We start from the raw sequence: 20125 nt of genomic DNA, 5'->3' as shown, positions 1-20125 counted from the left end.
CACCAGGGTGCCAGCAGAATGCGGGGCCGCTTGGGAAGCATGGGAAGCATTAGCAGTTTCGAAAGAGTAAGTGTCCTTGAGAAACATGAGAATTCCCAGAGCGCCTATCAGGGGATTCTGGGAATTCCCACTTCTTTTTTTTTTAACCCACCGGCTTTTTAAATCCTTTTATACTCCAGCTTTGCCATGAGCATCACAACAGGGTGATGGATTTGCTTTCTCTCCGGGGCTCTTCAAACTTGAAGACGTGATTTTGCTCCGCATTGTTTCCAGATGCTTTTAAGATTAAAGGCCGCTGGCCAAGAGGCCGAGCTGTACGGCTGACCGGGAATGTGTTTGCCCGGGGTGTCAGCGAGCTGCTTGTAACAAGCGGTTGAATTTTGTTGCTGTTGTGCAGAATGTGAAGTGAGTATGAAACGAAGTCCCGTTTGCCCGTCAGTGTGAAGTTAAGAGGATTTTGTCCGTTTAGCACACGGCCGCTGTAGCTTTTACGACCCGCATCGAGGTTGTAAAAAAGCATTCAGCATGATTTGATCAAACCGCAGATACAGGATCATTACTGCTGACCTAATTAATTTAATCTCAAAATAAACATTTAAGGTTATTTAAATGATCAGATACATATAAGGAGAGAATATATTGAGTGAGTTTTTTCTTGAATTCATGACATAAATTTTAAAAGCGTTTTAAGTGTTGAAGTAGTTCAAAGCCAGCAGGTTGTTCTAATAAATATGACTTTATTTGTACATGTAGGACTTTGGTCACACTACTCCAGATCAGTTTTAAACGTTTCCTTCATTTCTGGAAAAACTTGAAGGGTCTACATCAAGAGTGTCCATTTGCCGCCCTCGCAGCGATTTTTAGGGGACCCATTCGAGAACGGAACAGAATCAAAATAGTTGTTGCGGTGCTGAACAACGCCGTCACTGTGTTTAGGTTTCCTCCTGGTGGAGTTTGTTCATCAGCGGGAGAACGTTTCCCAGAAATCTGCAGAAAAATTCTCTGCAATATCTCCAGAAGCTCAGCAGAGCCTCCACTTCAGATCTGCCGATATGACCCAGTTTGCCTCCTGCCTCAAACTCCTCATATCATATTTAGTAAAACTGGAGCTGCCGGGTTGAGGAAATTCAGACTCCATTCACTCTTTTATCGTTGCCACATATCTTCTACCTTCTCAGAATCTGTGAGCCGCTGCAGGTTTATTTTATTTTTTTGCCTTGCATACTTCAGTCAGATTTACAGTTCCTCAGAAAAATCCTACATTACCCAGTAGAAGACAAACGAGATGCTTTCCCAAGTAATGTTGTGTGGGTCAGATAAACCTGTTTGCATCGTGAATAGATTTATAAGGCACTTTGCGGAGTGCCTCACGAGGATGGGACGTACAGGCGAGCAGGAAACAACGCTCAGGATGTCCAGTTGTACTTCAGCTGAGATCCGTCTGTCGCATTGTCTGCTCAGCCTCATCATGACACAAAGAGACATGGAAGTGAGTCTCTGTTTACGGCCTTATTAAAGGGCAGTTTATTGTGCAGTTCTGCTCTGCACTGAAATGGAAGTATTTTGTGTTCAAAGATAGGAACTGGCAGCACAAATGTCACTGCATGTCCAGCGTGGTGACAGGAGTCAAGAGGGAGGTCTCTGACGGCAGGACAGGAGCAGATTGGAGGGTTTTTGCGCTGACTTGTTACCAGTGAGGTCCTCCCCACCAATCGTGTGCGATGCTCCGAGTCATAGGACATCATCCATTAGAATACAATAGATGTGGGAGTTGTACCAGCAGGCATGAGGCACAGAGTTCAATAGTGGCGACTAGAGAAGTTAAGCGTGGAGTGAGTTTAATCGTGAGGAAATAGGTGAGTGCAGATTTCATTTCCAACTTCTTTTTTTTTTTTTGTGGGTTTGTGTCGCAATGCAGAATATTTTGGTACATCTGCAACCTAAGTGCGGCAAACTCACACCAACATCTTGCATTTTGTCCTAACCAGCAGGATGAGGAGTCTCCTGGTCACTCCCCGCCAGGTTCGCCTCCCGCCTTCCCGGACGAGGAGCTGGAATCCGGGCCGCAGTTCCGTCGGCGTGCTCACACCTTCAGCCACCCGCCGGTGAGGAAGCGCATCTCCTTCGAGAGCCAGCCGGCCAACCAGACCAAACAGGCTCCGCTCCGCAGGCAGCACTCCGTCAACCCAGAACTGCTGCAGACCAGGTAAAATACCTGAAACAATTGGTCATTTTGTGCATTATTTATTTAGACTGTTGAAAAAGGAAAATGCATTATTATTATTATTATTATTATTATTATTATTATTATTATTTTCTTTTTACAGATTTAGGAATTAATCTTTTGCACATTTTGCAGTTTTCTTTTGACATGAGCTGTTGTGATTAGCTTTGAGATTTAGTAGATTTTTTTTTAACAGTTAATCTCCTTAATCTCTTTAAAACTAACAAAATATTCCACTGACCTTTTGGTTCCTGCACACACAATGTAATCTATTTGCAGCACTTTGATCAGTCTAAAATCTGCCCTCCTCGTTCCCCTGCTGTCCTCTGAAACAATAGCATCACAGGTTTCCTGTCAGTGTTTTGGACCCACATGCATTTCTCACTGTTTTCCTTTCCTTTATGTAATGTTTGTTCTTTATTTTCTTTTTATTTTATTTGTGGGCGTTTCACGCTGGGCCCGCCCAGTCACGTGTCCCGAACACGCAGCATTTCAGAGGGGGAGTCCTCCTTCAGCCTCCCCTCCACCTTCTCCGCTCCCACTTTCCTGAAAAGCTTTTACCAGGGTTCGCTGGGCTCGCTGACGGACAGTGGGAGCTTCAAGAGGTGAGCGGGGGGGTTCGGACCACCCGCCCCCCTCCCTTGCATAAACAGACAGCTGATGATGAAGAATATGACTTCTATGGGATGGGAACAGCTGACCTGTTGCTGGGATGGCAGTAGCCATAATCCGTGTTGGCTGAAACTTTGTAACTCGCAGCTCTACTCTCCAGTCTCTTTTCAACTGAATAGTAGAACTTATTATTCTCGTTTCCTGGATTTCAAGACTTTTTTTTTTTTTTAACCCACCTCTTGGCTCTGCAGATGGACTGGCCTTCTTCCCGTTTAGAGCGGGATATTGATACATCCTCCTTCTGTTTCATTTGCATGTGCATCTAAAGCTTTTTGCGCAAAACTCCTGCGTGTTTCATTGAGATGAACAAACATCATTAACTGCATTTCATTCTTCTGATGTGACAGTACCACTAAAGCTTTTTTTTCCCAGGCTAAAACAAAATGTATTTTATTGTGATTTTTATTTTTTATTTATTTTTTGATAGACCAACACAAAGCATCACATTTTTGTAGTAATGGAAGGAAATCAATAACTTGTTTAGAACTCTTTTTCATTAGTAAAAAGGGTTGAAACTGAGATACGGAGTTAATTTGTGTTCATTCCCTGTGACCAATACTTTCTTTGCAAATATGGCTGTAAGTTATTTTGGATTGTCTCTACCAGCTTTATCTGACAGGAATCTGTCGGGGAAAATTCACTGATGAATGAGAGTCAGTTGGTGATAAGATTCTATAAATATATAAATTAAGGAAAGTACAAATTTTTTAATCATGTTTATAGATCATTTTTAGACCCCTCCTCTTGCCTCTCCTCCACATCAGGGAGGGCAGCGCCCCCTATGGACCAGCTGCCACTGCATCCCCACAACATAACACCTTCACAGTGCATCACCACCGAGATGGTGATTGCGTTTTACTTCTTAGTTCCAAAGTTCAGTTTTGTTCTCATCCGTCTAGATCACCTTCTTCTATCCATTTGCTATGCCTTTGGACTTTACATAGGCTTCATTCAACAATGACTTTCTTCCAGAAAGCTCAGATTAGAGGATTACATGACTAATACTTGTCCTGTCACCAGATGGGCCTGTGAGTTTAAGCGGACGTCCACGTCCATGTTAGGTTTGCAGTTGTGCTGTACTCTCTAAAAGGTTGCTCTCTGATATGTTCAAAGCTTGGGATATTGCTTTAAAACCCAATCCTGCATTTAAGTCTTCCACCATTTTCTCCCTGAACTGTAGGCTGCATCTTCATGATGCTGAATATTCCTTAATATTCTCTACAACCTGTTGTATTTATGCTAACTTTAAATCTCATACAGGTGAGTTCCACTTATTAATCAGGTGAATTCTTAAAGCAGACGGGTGCGCTAGATTTTATTTAGGGGTATCAGAGTAAATCACACTTTTCTTGTTTTTATTTGAAGAACATATTTCAAAGCACATACCACTTTCCTTCCACTTCACAACAGTGTAGCACTTTGTTGTTCATCGGTACCATGAAACACATTGAAGTTTTTGGTTTTAACAACACAGGATGCAAAGTTTTTTTGCAAGATGCTGCACAATTCAAAACCTAACGAGCTTTGCAATTTTCTTCTTCTTTCTTTTTTTTTCATTTTGGAAGGTTGTCGTCGGCAACCCTTGGCTAATCAATGACCGTGTTTGGTTCGTCAATGAAAGCAGGATAGACCTCGGTGTGTCTGAGAAGTGGGTTCTGTCTCTTCGGATGTCCAGATGGCAGAAAGTAAAGGTTAACATTTCCATTAGAAATAAGATGCAGCGCAGTGGACCGGGAGGTGTTGTTTGTTCTCCGAGCAGCCAGACTCCACGGTGGCATCCAAAGAATCAACTTTTTATTCTTGAACTGCGTCGTTCCCAGATTATGGATCAGATATTTTAGCTTTGGTTTTTGAATGTGCTGAATATGAATTGTACGTTGTGAGGTTTTCTTTCTGATTGTGTTTTGAGACCCTTTTGGCACCCAAAGCTTTTCTGACGACGCCCTGCTTGAGTTAACAGCAGAGAAACGTTGAGAAAATGTGTCATGGGAGGAATTTTAAGGAGTGACTGGGGCATGCATGGAGTAGCAGTCGGAGCCGGATTGTTTGTGTCAGTGACATTAGTCTTGAACCAAGGTCACTTCCTGTTTCCCATTGCTCACATGTTCAGGCAGGTTTTTGTGTTCTGACAATGCTTACTGATTGCTCAAGCGTTTTGTGACTATCAGCAAGAGGTGGAAATAATTATTTCTCTTTGTTAATTTTCTTTTTAATTTTTGGAAATCAATTTGCCGTTGAAGATCTGACCTTTCCCATTAAAGGCTTTAGTTATTTTGAATGTTTGTCACTCATTGAATTCATTCTTCAAAAACCTCATAGTGTCAGGAAAAATGATTTACAATGTATAAGATTAGATAAAGAAACAATAAATTTGACATTTAACATATCTAAATGTATTTGCGCAAAGTAAATATTGTGCAAATAAATTCCTCCACGTCAATAAAAGGTGCAGTATGGCATTCTGGGAAAACTGTGCGCTTAGTCTGAACATCTGACCAAGCGCACAGTTTGCAGGACCTTCCCCTATGCTCTTTGCTATGCCACTGACCTCTCCCTTCCCCGCCCATGGTCTTACAGTAATGGATTCATAAAAGTTTTTATATATTCTAGTAACCAGGATTGTGGAAGTTTGCATTTACCCACCTCTGTCAGACTGTCTAGATTGTATTTCTACAGCTGGGATGTCTGCAGACAGGTTGTGAACGTAAAGTTTTTAGGAAACTCCCATCACCGGTCTCTTCTCCTTCGCTGACAATCAACTTCTTTTTCAGAAAGAACAGAAGTGCATGCGCCTCAGCCGTGGCCGATGTCTCTTCTGTTTACTGCTGCTTTATTAACACGGACACTGGGGAATCGGTGTGTGGCTGCTGCTTTTTCGGAGGGTTCAGCTTCGCCACTTATGAACTGAGCTGTCCAGAAAGCTGGATCAGTTTTCCTGTTGTGCTTGTGTTTGGTTTGTGTCTGCCATTATTAGAGGGGTTGAAGAGAGTTGGTGTAATGTGACACCTGACTCCTTTATCAGGTGTCTCTGACACATCTGTCCTTTCTTGTAGCAATGGAGAAGGCAGGAAAAGGACGCTGTCAAGCTGCAGCAATGACTCTCTGAGCGGAGGTCTCCCTCTGACCCCACGCAGGGTCTCCTGGAGACAGAAGATCTTCCTGCGGGTCGCCTCACCCATGAACAAGCCATCTGCATCTATGCAGGACACAGGTGTGGTAACATAATCCTTTAAGCTGTGCAACATGTAATCGGTGTCCTCTGCTTTAATGAAAGTTGCCAATGTACCGACAGGAAAATGTTGTGGCATGAATATTGTGTGCAAATGTCAGTGTAATGACAGAGCTATTAAGTTAAGGTACTTTGATAATATGCGTATACTTTGGCTGATATTCCAAAGATACAGTATTATTACTAGAGTTATTGAAATATTTGTTGTCATTTCACTCAGTTTTATATCAGTTCTCTGAGTAGTGGTGCACAGAAAATGTTTTCTGCAATCCAAAAGTTCTGTTCTTAGAGAATATTTTGTTTTGTGTCTCTGTGAGATTTCCTTTTGTAAATCAATATGAAATGAAATGTAAATAAATGCGACAACTTTTAAATTTGATAAATCTGCACATGCGTTTTTAAAGACTGCAATAGTAATTCCAGTTAAATAAACTAACCACAGCAGACGTCTATGCAAAAGATTACACATTAATGCAGTAATTACTTACAAAGAGTTAACTTTTTTCCCCTTCAGTTTCACTAGACCTGGTAACTGACCTGACCTGTAACCAAATAGACTCTGTTTGGCAACATGAAGAAGACCATAATGTCCCAAAAAAGAAACATACCTTGCCCTAAACTAAAGAAACTGAAACACTGATAAGAAACAAAGTCACTGAAAGGGTTACAAAGCCATCTTTCGGACTAATGAACCACAATGAGAGTCATATCCATTGTTGTTTATCAGTGAGACTAGGCAAAAATTAAATAAATCTCCTTCTGATTTTAATTTGGTATCTTGTCTGTGTGTTTCTGACTGAATATCCCTTGGGTTCAGAAAACATCTTTGTTTACTTCAAAATGCTCAGTTTTTTCTGTCAATTTTGGAATAAGTTAAATACTTTTGTCAGTATTTTTTTTGCCTGTGTGAAAGCAGGTGCTTTTAATAGCTGAAAACCACTCCAGACAACAAATCCTAAATTAAAAGCAGCTGTGTGGAGCTGCACTCGCTATCCTCTAAAATCCTCTGCGGACTCAACACTGCTAGTAAATCATACTTATTGTTATATGGAAAAGCAAAGTGAATTTTAAGCACGCGTTCCTGTGTTAACTCACTTTTTGCAGACGGCTCTGATGCCACGGAGCTGCTGCCTCTGTCTCCCCGTGCCTCGGACCCGGGTCTGGACCCTTTGAGGCGCCTTTTATCCCCGGCATCTGATCAGCCGGCCGATAAGAAGCCCAAGAAGACAGGAGCCGATTACAGAGCTCTCTGGAAAACTGCCATCCACCAGCAGATCCTCCTGCTGCGCATGGAAAAGGAGAATCAGAGGCTGGAAGGTGAGAGTAAATCCCCTCTCCACTGCACCAAAAAGTGGCATAAAGCCTGCAGCTCATTCTTTGCTGGTCACATGAAGGACACATGGTGCTTATGATGTCCTCATACTTGCTGAAACAGGATTTTTTCCCCCCTCACTAGTAGTTCTCTCCCTGTTGTTCAGCTTGTAAAAAATGTAACATGCTGTATAAAAAGTTTCATTGCACCAGCACAGCTTAAAGAGCATAAATGGTCATTCTTTAATAACTTTTCAACTATGTTTAGGTTTTAGCTTATTGTTAGGCTAACTTATACTTATATGAAAAAAGCTTGGAAAAAAAAGAAATTAGCTGAAATGTTACCAATTAGCGATGATGTTGTGTTTGAAATCCAAACCTGGATATCAGTGCTTAGCACAACAACATCCTAAGAGGAAACGTGTCAACAAACTCTGCAGCTTGAATGTGAGATCATGAACTAAAGATTTGCTATAGCTGTACAGTATTCAATAAATTTAGATAATTTTGAAAAGTTAATTTATTCAAACTCCGTCTACTGAGTGAATCCCATTATATACACAGACTGATGTTAAGAAAAGAGCGCATCACTTTAATGCACTTTAATCCAACACCAACACATCTCTTCTTGTTTGTCTGATATTTTGACGTCAATGCTGGTCTGAGGACCTTACGGTACAAAACTGTTTTCTATAGAAGGTAAGCATAATAACAGAAGCCTTTGGGATCAGGGAAGAGGTTTTGCATGATACTAGTGGCTAGCTGTAAGAGTCATTCAATTCATCTTTCCTTTTTTTTCTGCATGTTACGGGGTTGGCGGTGGGGGTGATCAACTTTTTTTTTCTTCCAGTTTCTATTTGGTGTTATTGTGGCATTTGTGTCTTGTGTTTCCATCTTAGCTAAACGGTTGATGGTCTGCATCCTCTCCTGGTGGTTTTTGCCTGTCCTTTTTATGCCCTCTTTAGCGGAGCGATGTTCAGTTTGTTTCCCTTATCTGTTTTTCGTCCTCCTGATTCAACCGAAGCGAGTCGAGATGAGCTGCACATCCGCAAAACGAAGCTCGACTACCAGGAAGTGTGTACCTGCTCCAAGGAGGCTCAGGCGCTCTGGGAGAGAAAGCTAACAGCTCCAGGCAGAACCACAAACCCGCAGGACAAGGAGGACATATACAGAGCCGTCTGCCAGGGTGAGAGGGAAGCGCATGGGTGTGTGAGCGTGGATTGAAATGCAATTTTCAAGGATAACGTTATTAAATGTTACCTTCCTTATACTTGGTTTATTTGTTTGTTTTTCTGCAGGAGTTCCAAAGAGCAGACGCGGGGAGGTCTGGTTACTCCTTTCCCATCAGCATCGGCTGCAGCACAGACTGCCCCAGCGCCAGCAAGCTCCAGACACCCCCTACTACGACCTGCTGAAGCAGCTCACCGCACAGCAGCACGCCATTCTGGTGGACTTAGGTGGGCGTGCTCACCGTTAGGTGACCTCTGCTTAACCACGCGGCCCCACTGGGATTAAACACAACTAAAGGGGAAATATTCTCATCCATGCCCCACTGCAGGCAGAAGCGACCAGAAGTCTTCATCAGAAAACAAAATCTATAAGAAACAGAAATAAAGCTTTCCGTGTGTCTTGTTTAGAAATGTATTGTGACTGATTTTCCTTGCGAAATGTTTTTGTGCAAACATTTCTTTGCCAGGGTGAAAGAGATGTGAGGAAGTCGGATGACAGTTGAGTGTAGCTTTCAAAAGCACCTAAAATCAACGGAGGCACATGGAAGTTGATGCTTCTCTTTTTGCTACAATTGTAGGAAGAAAGACAAAGTTTTTTTCGACGCATGGAGCGGAGATTTAGTTAATATGTTGGATTTAAAACGCAAATACAAATCTGCTGCTAAGCTAAATTCTTGAGTATTGAATTTAGTAACTAAATTATTTAAAGTAATTACATCATTAAATTAAATGCATAGTAATTAAATATATATAAATAATTATTTTAAATAATTAAATAATTTAGTAGTTATTTAGTTTCCCTTTGGGATTAATAAATAATTTTAGAATTTGAGTTTGAAGTGAATTTGAATGCTTCTTGCATTTCTTAAGCTGAATACTTACAGTTACAGTAGCAGAAATTACTATTTTCTCAAAGTCCATAGAGTACTCCAAAACATGGTTTAAATTAGAAATTAAATTCTTTCCAACTTAACTCACAGTCCAGATGGTTCCAGGATTGCCTTGAATTTCTGAAGTGCTTGTCTAAAATTTTACTACTTTCTGTTTTAATTTGTTGATAATACAGCTTATTTAAAGGTTTATGAACTTGGTACTTGAATTTCACCACCATGAGATTTAAAGACTAGTGTTTGAGCTGCTCTCTGTGCCACTCGTCACTAAACCAACAGCTGTCTGGAGGAAGGTGCAGCAGCCAATATAGTCCCTCGTATTATCTATAACAATAAAAGGGTAAAAGCCACTAATATTGTTAGCGATTACCTCAATTGGTTAGATTAAAAACCCAACAGTCATTTCCTATATTAGGTCTGCAAGCTGTGCACAGTGAAATGGGTTGTGATCTGGAATAAATTCAATGGGAAAACTGAAACTGTGGTCCCACTACTCAGTGGTGCATAAAATTACAAACAGCGAATAGTTTATTAAGATCTCACATGAAGCATTGTTTTTATAACAAAAGTTTGTAGTTGTAAATCCAACTCCCTTCTCAGGCCGGACCTTCCCCACCCACCAGTACTTCTCAGCCCAGCTTGGAGCAGGCCAACTTTCCCTCTATAATTTGCTGAAGGCTTACTCTCTGATGGACACAGAGGTAATCCTCTAGTCCTTTTTGCTCTCCTCGCAAAAACATTCATACTAAAGGATCTCCTCAACGTCATTATAAATCGTCCTTTTCTTATTTATTCTCCACAGGTTGGCTACTGCCAGGGCATCAGCTTTGTGGCCGGAGTGCTGCTGCTCCACATGAGGGAAGAGCAAGCTTTCGACTTGTTGAAGTTCCTGATGTACGACCTGGGCATCAGGCGGCAGTACCGACCCGACATGGTTTCACTGCAGGTCAGCGCGCACACTGATCGGCTGCTTTGACATGCCACTCGAACAAAAGCGAAGTCATGAGTACACAGAAATATTGTTCACATCAAAACTGGTGAAGACTTTTGCACTTAAGTGTTTTTTTATATTCTCTTGTAGCATTGTCTGCATGTTTAGGATTTTTATTTTACTATTATTAAAATAAAACATCTTGAAAACCATCAGCTATTCTCAATGCACTACTTTGCTTTAGTCTTTCACATAATACAATTAATCAAAGTTTGTGTTTGTACTGTAACAAAATTAGTGGTAATTTTTAATGGAGTTAATTTCAAGGTTTGTAATTAATTGATCACAATTTGATTGAAGACCATATATTGATGAATTAAGCAACATCTTTAATTCAAAAACCCTTTTTGCGGCTACGTCACTGAATAAATAGACGTAGGAGCTGAACATCAAAGATATTTGTTGCTTTTCATCTGTTATTTGTATTATTTAACCATCAGATTCGGGCAAAAGCATTGTTATATCCATTCAGCATTCACGGAACTTCTTTGGAAAAAAAAAACTTAGAAATGTGCACCATGGACACTCACATTAGAGTTGGGTACTTCTGTGCTGCGGCAACATGTTTTGCATTTAGATGGCATTTTAGGCTTCAGTAGCTTTGGTTACAGGCCGACTCCTTTATGCACAACATACACAACGGCCTCTTCCAGAGTCCTACCAGGTTACTTATTGGGGCAAAAATCAACCCGCAGAGGTCCAAGACAAGCGGCTTCGTCGTCTTTTGCTTTTGCTTGTAAAACGAACAAAAAAAAAAAAAAAGAGTAAAAATACGTTAAAATCGATGTAATTAATTAATCAAAATTAACGCATTAAAGTTCTGGCCCTAAACAAAATAAATAAAAAAAAATGCTCCAGTGGCATGAATACTTTTACAAAACACTGCAGGGACAGTTTTGTCCGACTGCTGAGGGCCTGATGAGTTGTTCTGGATGAACAGCTGGGATGGGAACATCGCCAAAGGGTTGAGGTTCTGACCTGTGTTGACCTTCCTGCTTGCTGTTTGGTCACTTTGGACATTTTGTCACAAGCACTCGATAAAGGCTGCTGATGATATTAATTACAAAAAAACCCTGTAATGTTTTATAGTGTCATTGAACAAAATAATTTCCCTCATAAACAAATAGTGCTGTTTGCAATAATGAATACTGAATCATTAAGATTTTTAAACATTTAAAATTGTTCATTAATAAAATCTCTGCTGAGTTCTCCATAACATTGTTCACAAACAAAGGAAATCCTTAGAAAATAATGGGACAGAACCATTTCAGTCTTTATGAGACTGAGAGAAAATTACTCTTTGTTTAAACAAATAAACATTTAACTACTTCTTCACTTGCTCCTGCATTCTCCAAGTGGAAAAGGAAAGGCACAATGTGATTTGCACTATAATCAGTACAGTTATCCAGTAAATGCACATGGCTTCAATTTATTTCCTAAGAATAATGCGCATTTAGAGCAACTTAACAACAGCCCAGAACCCGAGTTTGCACACCAGCAGTCCAGACCTACTCCATAGTTTAAATATTTTAGGCATTATGCCATGGATAAAACACTGAAACATTTAACTGTAAAAACTATAGCGCCCGATCCTCTCTATCACCAAAAGTGGAGAAGACAAGATGATGAAACACACCATTCAGTTTTCGGTAACACTTTATTTGATGGGTTGTTTGTTGTAAAAGTATTACTGATTAAACTTTAGCTTTAATAACATGAAGCTACATAATTTTTAAAGTTTAATCAGTGATACTTTTATAAAAATAATAATGTCAGATCATGATTTCTTGGTTAATGACAAGTTGTCATAATAAAGACATTTTGAATAATGTCAACTTTGTATTAAAAGTGTCATGACACTTTATGACAACAGTCATAAATATTCATGAAGACTTACTCATGTTAATGATGGTGACATGACAGTCTTATTCACAAACCGTCAAATAAAGTGTTACCCAGTTTTCTTGTGTAATGTCATCACAAGCTTGAGAATGTGCAGGAATTCTTTCTGAGTTGATTTTAGTTTTACCAAACATTTGTTGACTTTGTGGCATTATTTATGTATCATTTTAAAATACTTTCTTACAGTTTTATGCTTTTTGTCTTTGTTGTCTTTTTCTAAAATTGCTTTTGACGGGAGTGACAAGTGCAGATTCCATTTTTGTGAACGTGTTTTGAATGCACAGACACAAACACAAAAAAAATCACATTTACTACCTGTTTAAAACCATGCACAGTGTACTCCTCCATTCGGTCATCTGCCTGCCACCTTTTATTGGTGTGATTTGCTGACAGCAGCGTGTCTCCACCTCTCTGACAGACCACACCTGCTCTGTTAGCTCCAGTTAAACATCAGCTGACCTCACCATAGTTGAAGCATCGACAGGGGGGGGGTAATGTTTAATCTCCTCCAGGTAACCGTTCAGCCGAGCAGAAGCCTGCTGTTTCCCTCCCTGCAGCGGTCTTGGTCTTTAAAGACGCTCCCTGACATATTTGTGCTGTTTTCTTTGTGCTTCAGGAGGAGGTTCAGGTATCGGTTGTCGTCTTTGTTACTTTGAGGAAATTGTAAAAGCAGAGAGTCTAATTTTAGCCCGAGCTAACTTCTGCTTCTCCTGTCTTCGCTGCTTGCTGTCTCATACTGTAAAAAGAGTTATTGCAGCTCATCAGACGCACAGCCTTGTCTGAGCAAGTCCTTAAAGCAACACTGCTTTCACTTTACCAGCGTTGCGGTTGAATGGGGGAGAGAAAAAAAACAATCCTTCATTGATTCTTAAATTTCTTATGGAAAACTTGTCTCTTCCAGATCCAGTTCTACCAGTTTGTTCTGACCTGAGGTTGCCGTTTTGTCTCTGTTGTACTCCAGATTCAGATGTACCAGCTCTCCAGGCTGCTGCACGACTACCACCGGGAACTTTACAATCACCTGGAGGAGTACGAGATCGGGCCGAGCCTCTATGCCGCGCCTTGGTTCCTCACCCTCTTCGCCTCACAGTTCCCCCTTGGCTTCGTGTCCTGCATCTTTGGTAAAGCCAGAACATAGGGTTCTCTTATTGCAGCCAAATGCCTCAGCAGAATTATATCTGCTTCACCTCCAGTGTTGGAGAGTGCATTAACGCTTTTCTGATGCTTCTTCTCTGTTTTATGTGGTTAGATTTAGTGTTTGTGCAGGGTACTGAGGTGATCTTTAAAGTGGCCCTCTGTCTGCTGAGCAGCCATGAGAGGGAGATAGTGGAATGTGACAGCTTCGAGAGCATCGTGGACTACCTGAAAACTACACTCCCCACGCTCACACAAACACAGATGGAGCAAACCATTACCAAGGTACCGTAAGGGATTTAATGCAATGCATTGATGCAAAGTAATACTACAATTTTCTCGTTATTGAGCATCTGTTTTGGTTTTGCCAACTTGTGAAGACAAACACAGAACACAAATGTAAAAAAAATAAAATATACATGCAGTTACATGTATTTTATGCAGAACCTTGTAAAAGTTTCCACTCCCCTTGCACAAGCTTTAGTGTAATTTTATTGGGATTTTTATTTTTTATGGATCAAGACAGGGAATATTTTTTTTCTTACTAACTGAAATCATTCCCACAGCATGATTCTGTCACCACAACACTTTACTTTGGGTCCAGGCCAGAAAGTTCAGTTTTGGTTTCATCTGACTGGAGCACGTCTGCTGTGTCTCTAAATGAATCATTTAAAATTTTCAACCTGACCTGTCATTGCTTTCCTAGAGAATCTTGAAAACTCTTGGCTGTATAAAGAACAAAAGTCCAACATAGCTTAACAATTAAGATGTTTTTATTTTGGTTTACATACAAACGGCATACTTTAACTTTAGCGTGATACCCATCAGTAGTTTTATTGTGATTCACTGACTGAATCAAAAAGAACAATGTCATATGTTTTTGGACTTTAGACATCTTTAAATTCAACAGGTGTGCCCCCCAAAAATCAATGTTTTACAAACAAAGTAAGGCTATTGCAATACACATTTTATCTCCAGGCTTTATATGTCTGAAACATTGGTGTAAACAAAAAGTGTAGAAAAATGTACACTTTTAAGTTAAGGATAAACAACCTCACTGGAGCTTATTCTGGGTCACTAGGTTATGGAGATGGACATCTCCAAGCAGCTGCATGCATATGAAGTTGAGTACCACGTCCTGCAGGATGAGATGTTGGACGCCGGGCCGCCACCCGACGACTCGGAGCGCCTCGACAAATTAGAGAAGACGAACGTGCAGCTGAAGAAACAGAACATGGATCTGCTGGAAAAACTTCAAGTAAGGGAGAAAAAGTGCGGTATCACATGTTTAAATGGTAAACCAGAATACTGTTGAGAGGATATATTCTTGTGCAAAGAGTCACGATTCGCTGAAACAATGCCAATTTGTGCAATCTAGAAGAAGCTGTTTGTAGTTGCAAAATGTCATTGCCTCAGATTGCCTGTAGATGGCAGTAATACATCAGTGGAAAACACAGCGGTAATGAGAGACTGTTGAAGACACAAAAGGCCTGCGAACTGTTATGTTCTCCACGTACTTCAATCATTTCAGTGAAGTGTGAATCTGTGGAGGAGGACTGATAAAGTCGCACCTGATGAGCTTCATATTAATAGAGGTTTAAAAGTTCTTCAGGTGCTCTCATGTCTGATTTAGTGAGAGAAAATCACTAGAGGGTCAATGTTTTGGAAGCTGAAATGCGACTCCTATAAAACTCAACAAGTCATTTCAAGACTGTGGATGAAATGTACATTTAGATGCATTACGGTGATTACTGACATTATCCTCCCAGGCTGCGGTGCGAAATTGCACTTCTTGTGTTGTAGTCTTCAAGATTTTCAGATTTAAGTGTCCGTTTTGCAACAGCGTCGACTGAGGTGCATTCTCTCTGTCCTGCAGGCTGCAAGACAGAAGATTCAGACTCTGGAGACGAGCGTGGAGAACTTCCTCTCTCGGGAGAGCAAACTGAAGCACATGATTCGCTCCCTGGAGCAAGAGAGGGCAACCTACCAGAGGACCATTGAACGCATGCGCTTCAGCCTCCCCCCCGACGCCCTGACAGATGTGGAGATGACCCAGATCAAAACAGGACCCAACGGGAAAGCCAAAACCTCAGCCAAGAAGCCCTGATGGCAACAGGAGGGAGTAGGTGGGGATGGAGGGAGGATGGGGGGGGGAGTGGAGGCGGGTTGGCTGCATTTGGGCAGATGCAGCGACTCAGATCCACAAACTGTCAAGTGAAGACTGCTCAGTGGTGGAAAGCTGACGAGTCCCACTTTACTTCTGTGATGAAGTGTGGCTGCGTTTTGTAAATGTTTGAAGTCTTGAGACAGACAGACTGCATGGGGAAACATCTTGGTTGTGTTTGATGAGCAGATAAAAAGAGTGGTGGGAGGATGATTTCAGGGTTTCCATAGCGCAGAAAAGCCAATGTTTCTCTCATCTGATTCACGACTGGTTAGGAGGTAGAATCAACGGCCACACCGTCCTGCAATGGTCGGAGGTTTGACTCTATTCATGGGGGAATTTCCTTGTTCACACTGCCTGGATGTATTTACTGCCTGACAGAGTGACTCCACAGAAGCTGCCTGTTGAGACATCATTTTTTCAGACCTTGTGAGGTCTATTTACAGCCATTACCAGTGTCTGATCGGGGGAGCATTTTGTTGTTCTTTTGCACCATTGTCTCCAATGAAAGCTTCGCTTTATTACATTTTAATCACTCGACGTTTTTATGAATGTAACGTCTCCTCGTGGGTCGTTCTAATCGCGTCCATTCTCTTCTCCGCGAAGGTCGACGTTACTCTTCAGCAGAACTGGAGTCTGGCATCGCTAGAGATCGCTCAGAGTGCAGTTTTCTCAGGAAACGTCTCTTCCAGATCTCAGGCAGGATGTGAGGTCGCCTGCCTCCTCGGCTTCCTGTAAGAAGCGGGCCGCGCCAGTCGTCTCTCTTTTAGCACCGCCTTCAGACTCCGAGGCAGAGCTCGCGCTCCCCGGGAGGCGCAGACTAAACAGACTGAGGTGGAGACGGGTTCTGAATGTACACGCTGCTGCACTTAAAAAAACAAAAGAAAAAGCCCTGCGAAGGCACTATCGCTTTAGTTTCTGCAGCGCCTCTCAGAAGTATTCATAGCTGTCGATCTGTTTCACATTGTCTCAGTGACATCTACAATGTATTTTTTCATGATTGAATTTGACACATCAATGCAATTTGCATGCAATTGTGAATTAGAAGGAAATTGAAGCATTCACCCATCCAACTCTCCTCCCTTAAGCTGGCAGGGCTGGAGGGTGGAGTGTTGGGAGTTTGGTACTGGTGATATTGGGAGAGAGTGACACACAGAACAGACAATTGACATTTGACCTAACAGTCGTGTTTTTTTACTGAGAAGAAGCTGGAGTACCTGAATAGAATCCACCTATGCACAAAGAGAACATACAAACATACAGAGAGCAAAACCACTCCAAACTGGAAACCATCTTGCAGAAAGTCAAAGGTGCCATTCGACAGAAAAAAAGTGTGTGTCTGCAAAAACACAAAATCTTACCAAGTATTGTAGTCTAGTCTAGTTTCTAGTGCAAATGTCTTAGTACACTTGATATAAGACACAATTAACTTACAAGCAACTTTCCAGCAAGATATAGGAGCTTGTTTTAAGTCAATAATTCCTCAATATTGACAAAAACGTATTAATTACACAAGCAGATTATGTCACGTATAATAAGACATTTTTCAAACATTATAAGTGAAATAATATGCCACTGGAGCAAATATTGAGGAATTATTGACTTAAAATTAACTTCTATATCTCGCTAAAAAAAAGTTGTAAGATAGTTTTATCACATTTCAAGGGTACTGAGATTCTTGCACTAGAAATTAGACCAAAAGTACTTTGTGAGATTTTGTGATTTTGCAGTGTGGACTTTGTTTACTCTGATACCCCTAAATAAATTGCAGTACAGCCAATTCCCTTCAGAATCACATAATTAACTATCTGTAGTTTATCAAATACATAGCACATTTTTCAGGTTTTTATAAATAAGCAATTTTAACATTCACTTCCAAATGATCCTTTACGTTGGGTTGGTCTGTTATCTAAAATCTGTACAATAAATTGAGTACAGAAATATTTGCTGGGCATGAATACTTTTGAAAGGCACTTTATTGTGCTCAAGATTTCAATTAGATGCATTGTTGTCCGTGCACAATGTCCAAAACTGGAGAGTTTAGTTTAGCAGAGAAATAAGAAAGGAGCTAAAATGAGCCTAAGGGCACTTGAGTTGCCCTCTCAACGATAATGAGTCTTGGATTCTATATACTGCATCTACACACACACACACACACACTGCAGTGAAGTGGTGGATTGTATGGACAGACGGTTTATATGCTTTTAAAGCTCTGTCCCTGGCTCCCTCTTTGATTTTGTTTTCTGCCACCTCCAGGTCTGAATCACCGTCATCTCTTTTTATTCAAGTGAAAACTTGTCCTCGTCCTTTAAAGGTGTGTGTGTGTGTGGTGGCGGTGGTGGGGGGGGGGCTCTTTACAATTAAATTAGGGTGACTTCTATCGTGAAACAAGAGGTTGTTCATCAGTCGTCCTGCCCTTGGAGACAAGTGACATATTTGTGTTGGTTTGAGTGTTTTTATTCTGTTACTTCAGTCCCCGAAGATGCATGGTAATGGCAGCCAGTGCAATGTGTTTGTTTATCAATCATACGCACGTCTTTACATGCGAGTGATATCAGCTAATTCGCATAAAGTGTTTTTGGCTGTCATGTAAATAAGGCCGTAAGTTCCCGGCTAAAACAAACGTCTAATTTGTTGATTGAGTTGTTATTGAAAAATGAGCTGCATGGATTTACCCCACAAAACATATCAAATGGCTCATTTTTAAAAAAAAGAAAGAAAAACCAACAACTTTTAATGGATGCATGCAGTAGAGAGGAAACTAAGCCTTTGTCTGTAGTTTGTACTACTGCAATATTTGTGCGTCTTAGATGTAAGACCATTGTACCAAAGATGTGCTTTATTTCCTGGAAATACATGAGCTAATTCATTCAAAAGGCACAGTGTTTTATATATTTTACTGGTCCTTTCAACAAATCTGTCTCCCTTCTTCTTGTTTTTTTTTTTCCTAGATGTTTTTAACAGTAACTTGAAGAAATACCAAATATTGGTCACAAAAACTTGAGATAGCGATAAAAAAACAAGGTCAAGTCTTTTTATCATTACACATTTCTTTTATTTTATTTAGCTACACAATGCTCTATATGCAGGGTTCTTGTGCATTTCATGACAGAATCCCAGGTTTTAATATGGAAATAAAAAAAGGATGGATGGATGGCTGGATAGGCAATGAGATAAATGAATGGATAGGTGGACAATCGGAAAAGCGACAGGTCAAAATTATGGAAGATTGACCGGAACAAATGGAAAATTGAATAGTGGATGGATGGGTTTATGAAAATACATTTCATACTTTTTCAGTCTGCTTTGGAACCCTGTATGTGTCCTATGGAGGTGAAGTGTCACTGTTGGGGTCAGCATCTCGACTGCTGACTAGTGCTTGTATCACTGTGCTTCAGCTGTCAACATGAGGGCTACACTGAAGCAAAGAAACTGTCCTGAATACGTCAATAAACCTCACCTTGCCTTGTTTTCCGTCTCCGTATGTCCCATTGTATTTCCTTCCCATCACGACCTCAAATAAAGAAATTCTGTTCCTTTAGCACTCCAAGTTTACCTTGCTTAAAGACCAGCATAAGCTGACATCCACAATGAGCATATATAAAGGCTTTTTTTTATTAGGAGTTGTTCTTTTCTCAGCAACTTGGTCAAATAAAACCGTATTTCCACATCGAGCTGAAAGTATGAAAAAAGATTTATTATTTTTTTAAATCTCAGTAGAAGTCAAAGGTTTAGCCTTGTTCACTTTTAAGATTAAATCAAATAGTTGACTTCCCGACCATGTGTGACTCACTGCTCTGTACGAAGCAATGAGTTTCACGTGTTTTAAATGTTAGTTTGTGAGAAAGTCCTGTCACAGAGCGCCGTGACAAAGTATTTTCCCTCGCTTGAATATGTCAGACAAAGTTAATTTCACTGTGGGAAAAAAAGATAACCTGACTGAATACAGATTGTTGTTGTCAAAGGATGCTTTGATTGTTAAGGGGAATAACGCAATGTAAGCCAACAGGACCTGATGAAAGTAATCACAAACCTGCTGTCACAAAGTCTTTGTCATCGCCGTGTAAGAATTTTGGACCACTCTTCTATGCAGAATTGTTTTAATTCTGCCACATTGAATTAAAACACTTTGAATGCCTTGTAACAATCTTCAGTAACAGCAAAGTTGATTAATCATTATTTCAAGTGTTGCTGGAGTTTTCACTGCACCGGTTTGTTTCTCTCCATGCTCAGAATCAGGTGAAACTGTGAGGCAGATCTCACTGGTTTTGATAGAAAATTGTAAATATATTGTAATTTGTCAAAGGGAATACCTATCTAATGTGGATTTTTGTTGATTTATTGTTTGGTGCCTCCTTTCTTTTGCTGCTACATTGTTT

The 20125-nt window shown here is 40.6% G+C and overlaps 1 protein-coding gene and 1 long non-coding RNA gene across 6 annotated transcripts in view; one reads left to right on the top strand and one right to left on the bottom strand.

The window, feature by feature from the left end:
• tbc1d4 (TBC1 domain family, member 4) overlaps positions 1-19287 on the top strand; it is a 38877-nt gene extending 19590 nt beyond the window's left edge. The window contains exons 11-23 of one of the 5 annotated variants that reach the window (XM_028022674.1): positions 7-66; positions 1989-2206; positions 2692-2829; positions 5950-6107; positions 7230-7442; positions 8458-8622; positions 8735-8893; positions 10156-10256; positions 10358-10501; positions 13410-13569; positions 13698-13867; positions 14664-14840; positions 15459-19287. In XM_028022674.1, coding sequence (XP_027878475.1) covers positions 7-66; positions 1989-2206; positions 2692-2829; positions 5950-6107; positions 7230-7442; positions 8458-8622; positions 8735-8893; positions 10156-10256; positions 10358-10501; positions 13410-13569; positions 13698-13867; positions 14664-14840; positions 15459-15689 — 2094 coding nt within the window. In that variant the 3' untranslated portion in view covers positions 15690-19287. Of the gene's footprint in view, positions 1-6; positions 67-1988; positions 2207-2691; positions 2830-5949; positions 6108-7229; positions 7443-8457; positions 8623-8734; positions 8894-10155; positions 10257-10357; positions 10502-12943; positions 13077-13409; positions 13570-13697; positions 13868-14663; positions 14841-15458 lie in introns of those variants that run through there. The other 4 variants (XM_028022675.1, XM_028022676.1, XM_028022677.1 and 1 more) reach the window with 4 other exon arrangements.
• Positions 2126-7349, bottom strand: LOC114147908 (uncharacterized). The gene is made up of 3 exons (XR_003596164.1): positions 7221-7349; positions 2466-2550; positions 2126-2215 (listed from the first exon to the last, which is right to left on the bottom strand). It is a non-coding gene; the product is annotated as an uncharacterized LOC114147908 (long non-coding RNA).
• Positions 19288-20125: the final 838 nt, after the last annotated feature.

This window comes from Xiphophorus couchianus, chromosome 7 (genome assembly GCF_001444195.1).
Source record: "Xiphophorus couchianus chromosome 7, X_couchianus-1.0, whole genome shotgun sequence".
NCBI classification, from domain to species: Eukaryota; Metazoa; Chordata; class Actinopteri; order Cyprinodontiformes; family Poeciliidae; genus Xiphophorus; species Xiphophorus couchianus.
The sequence above is the reverse complement of the archived record's forward strand: the minus strand, read 5'-3'. Positions and strand labels throughout refer to the sequence as shown.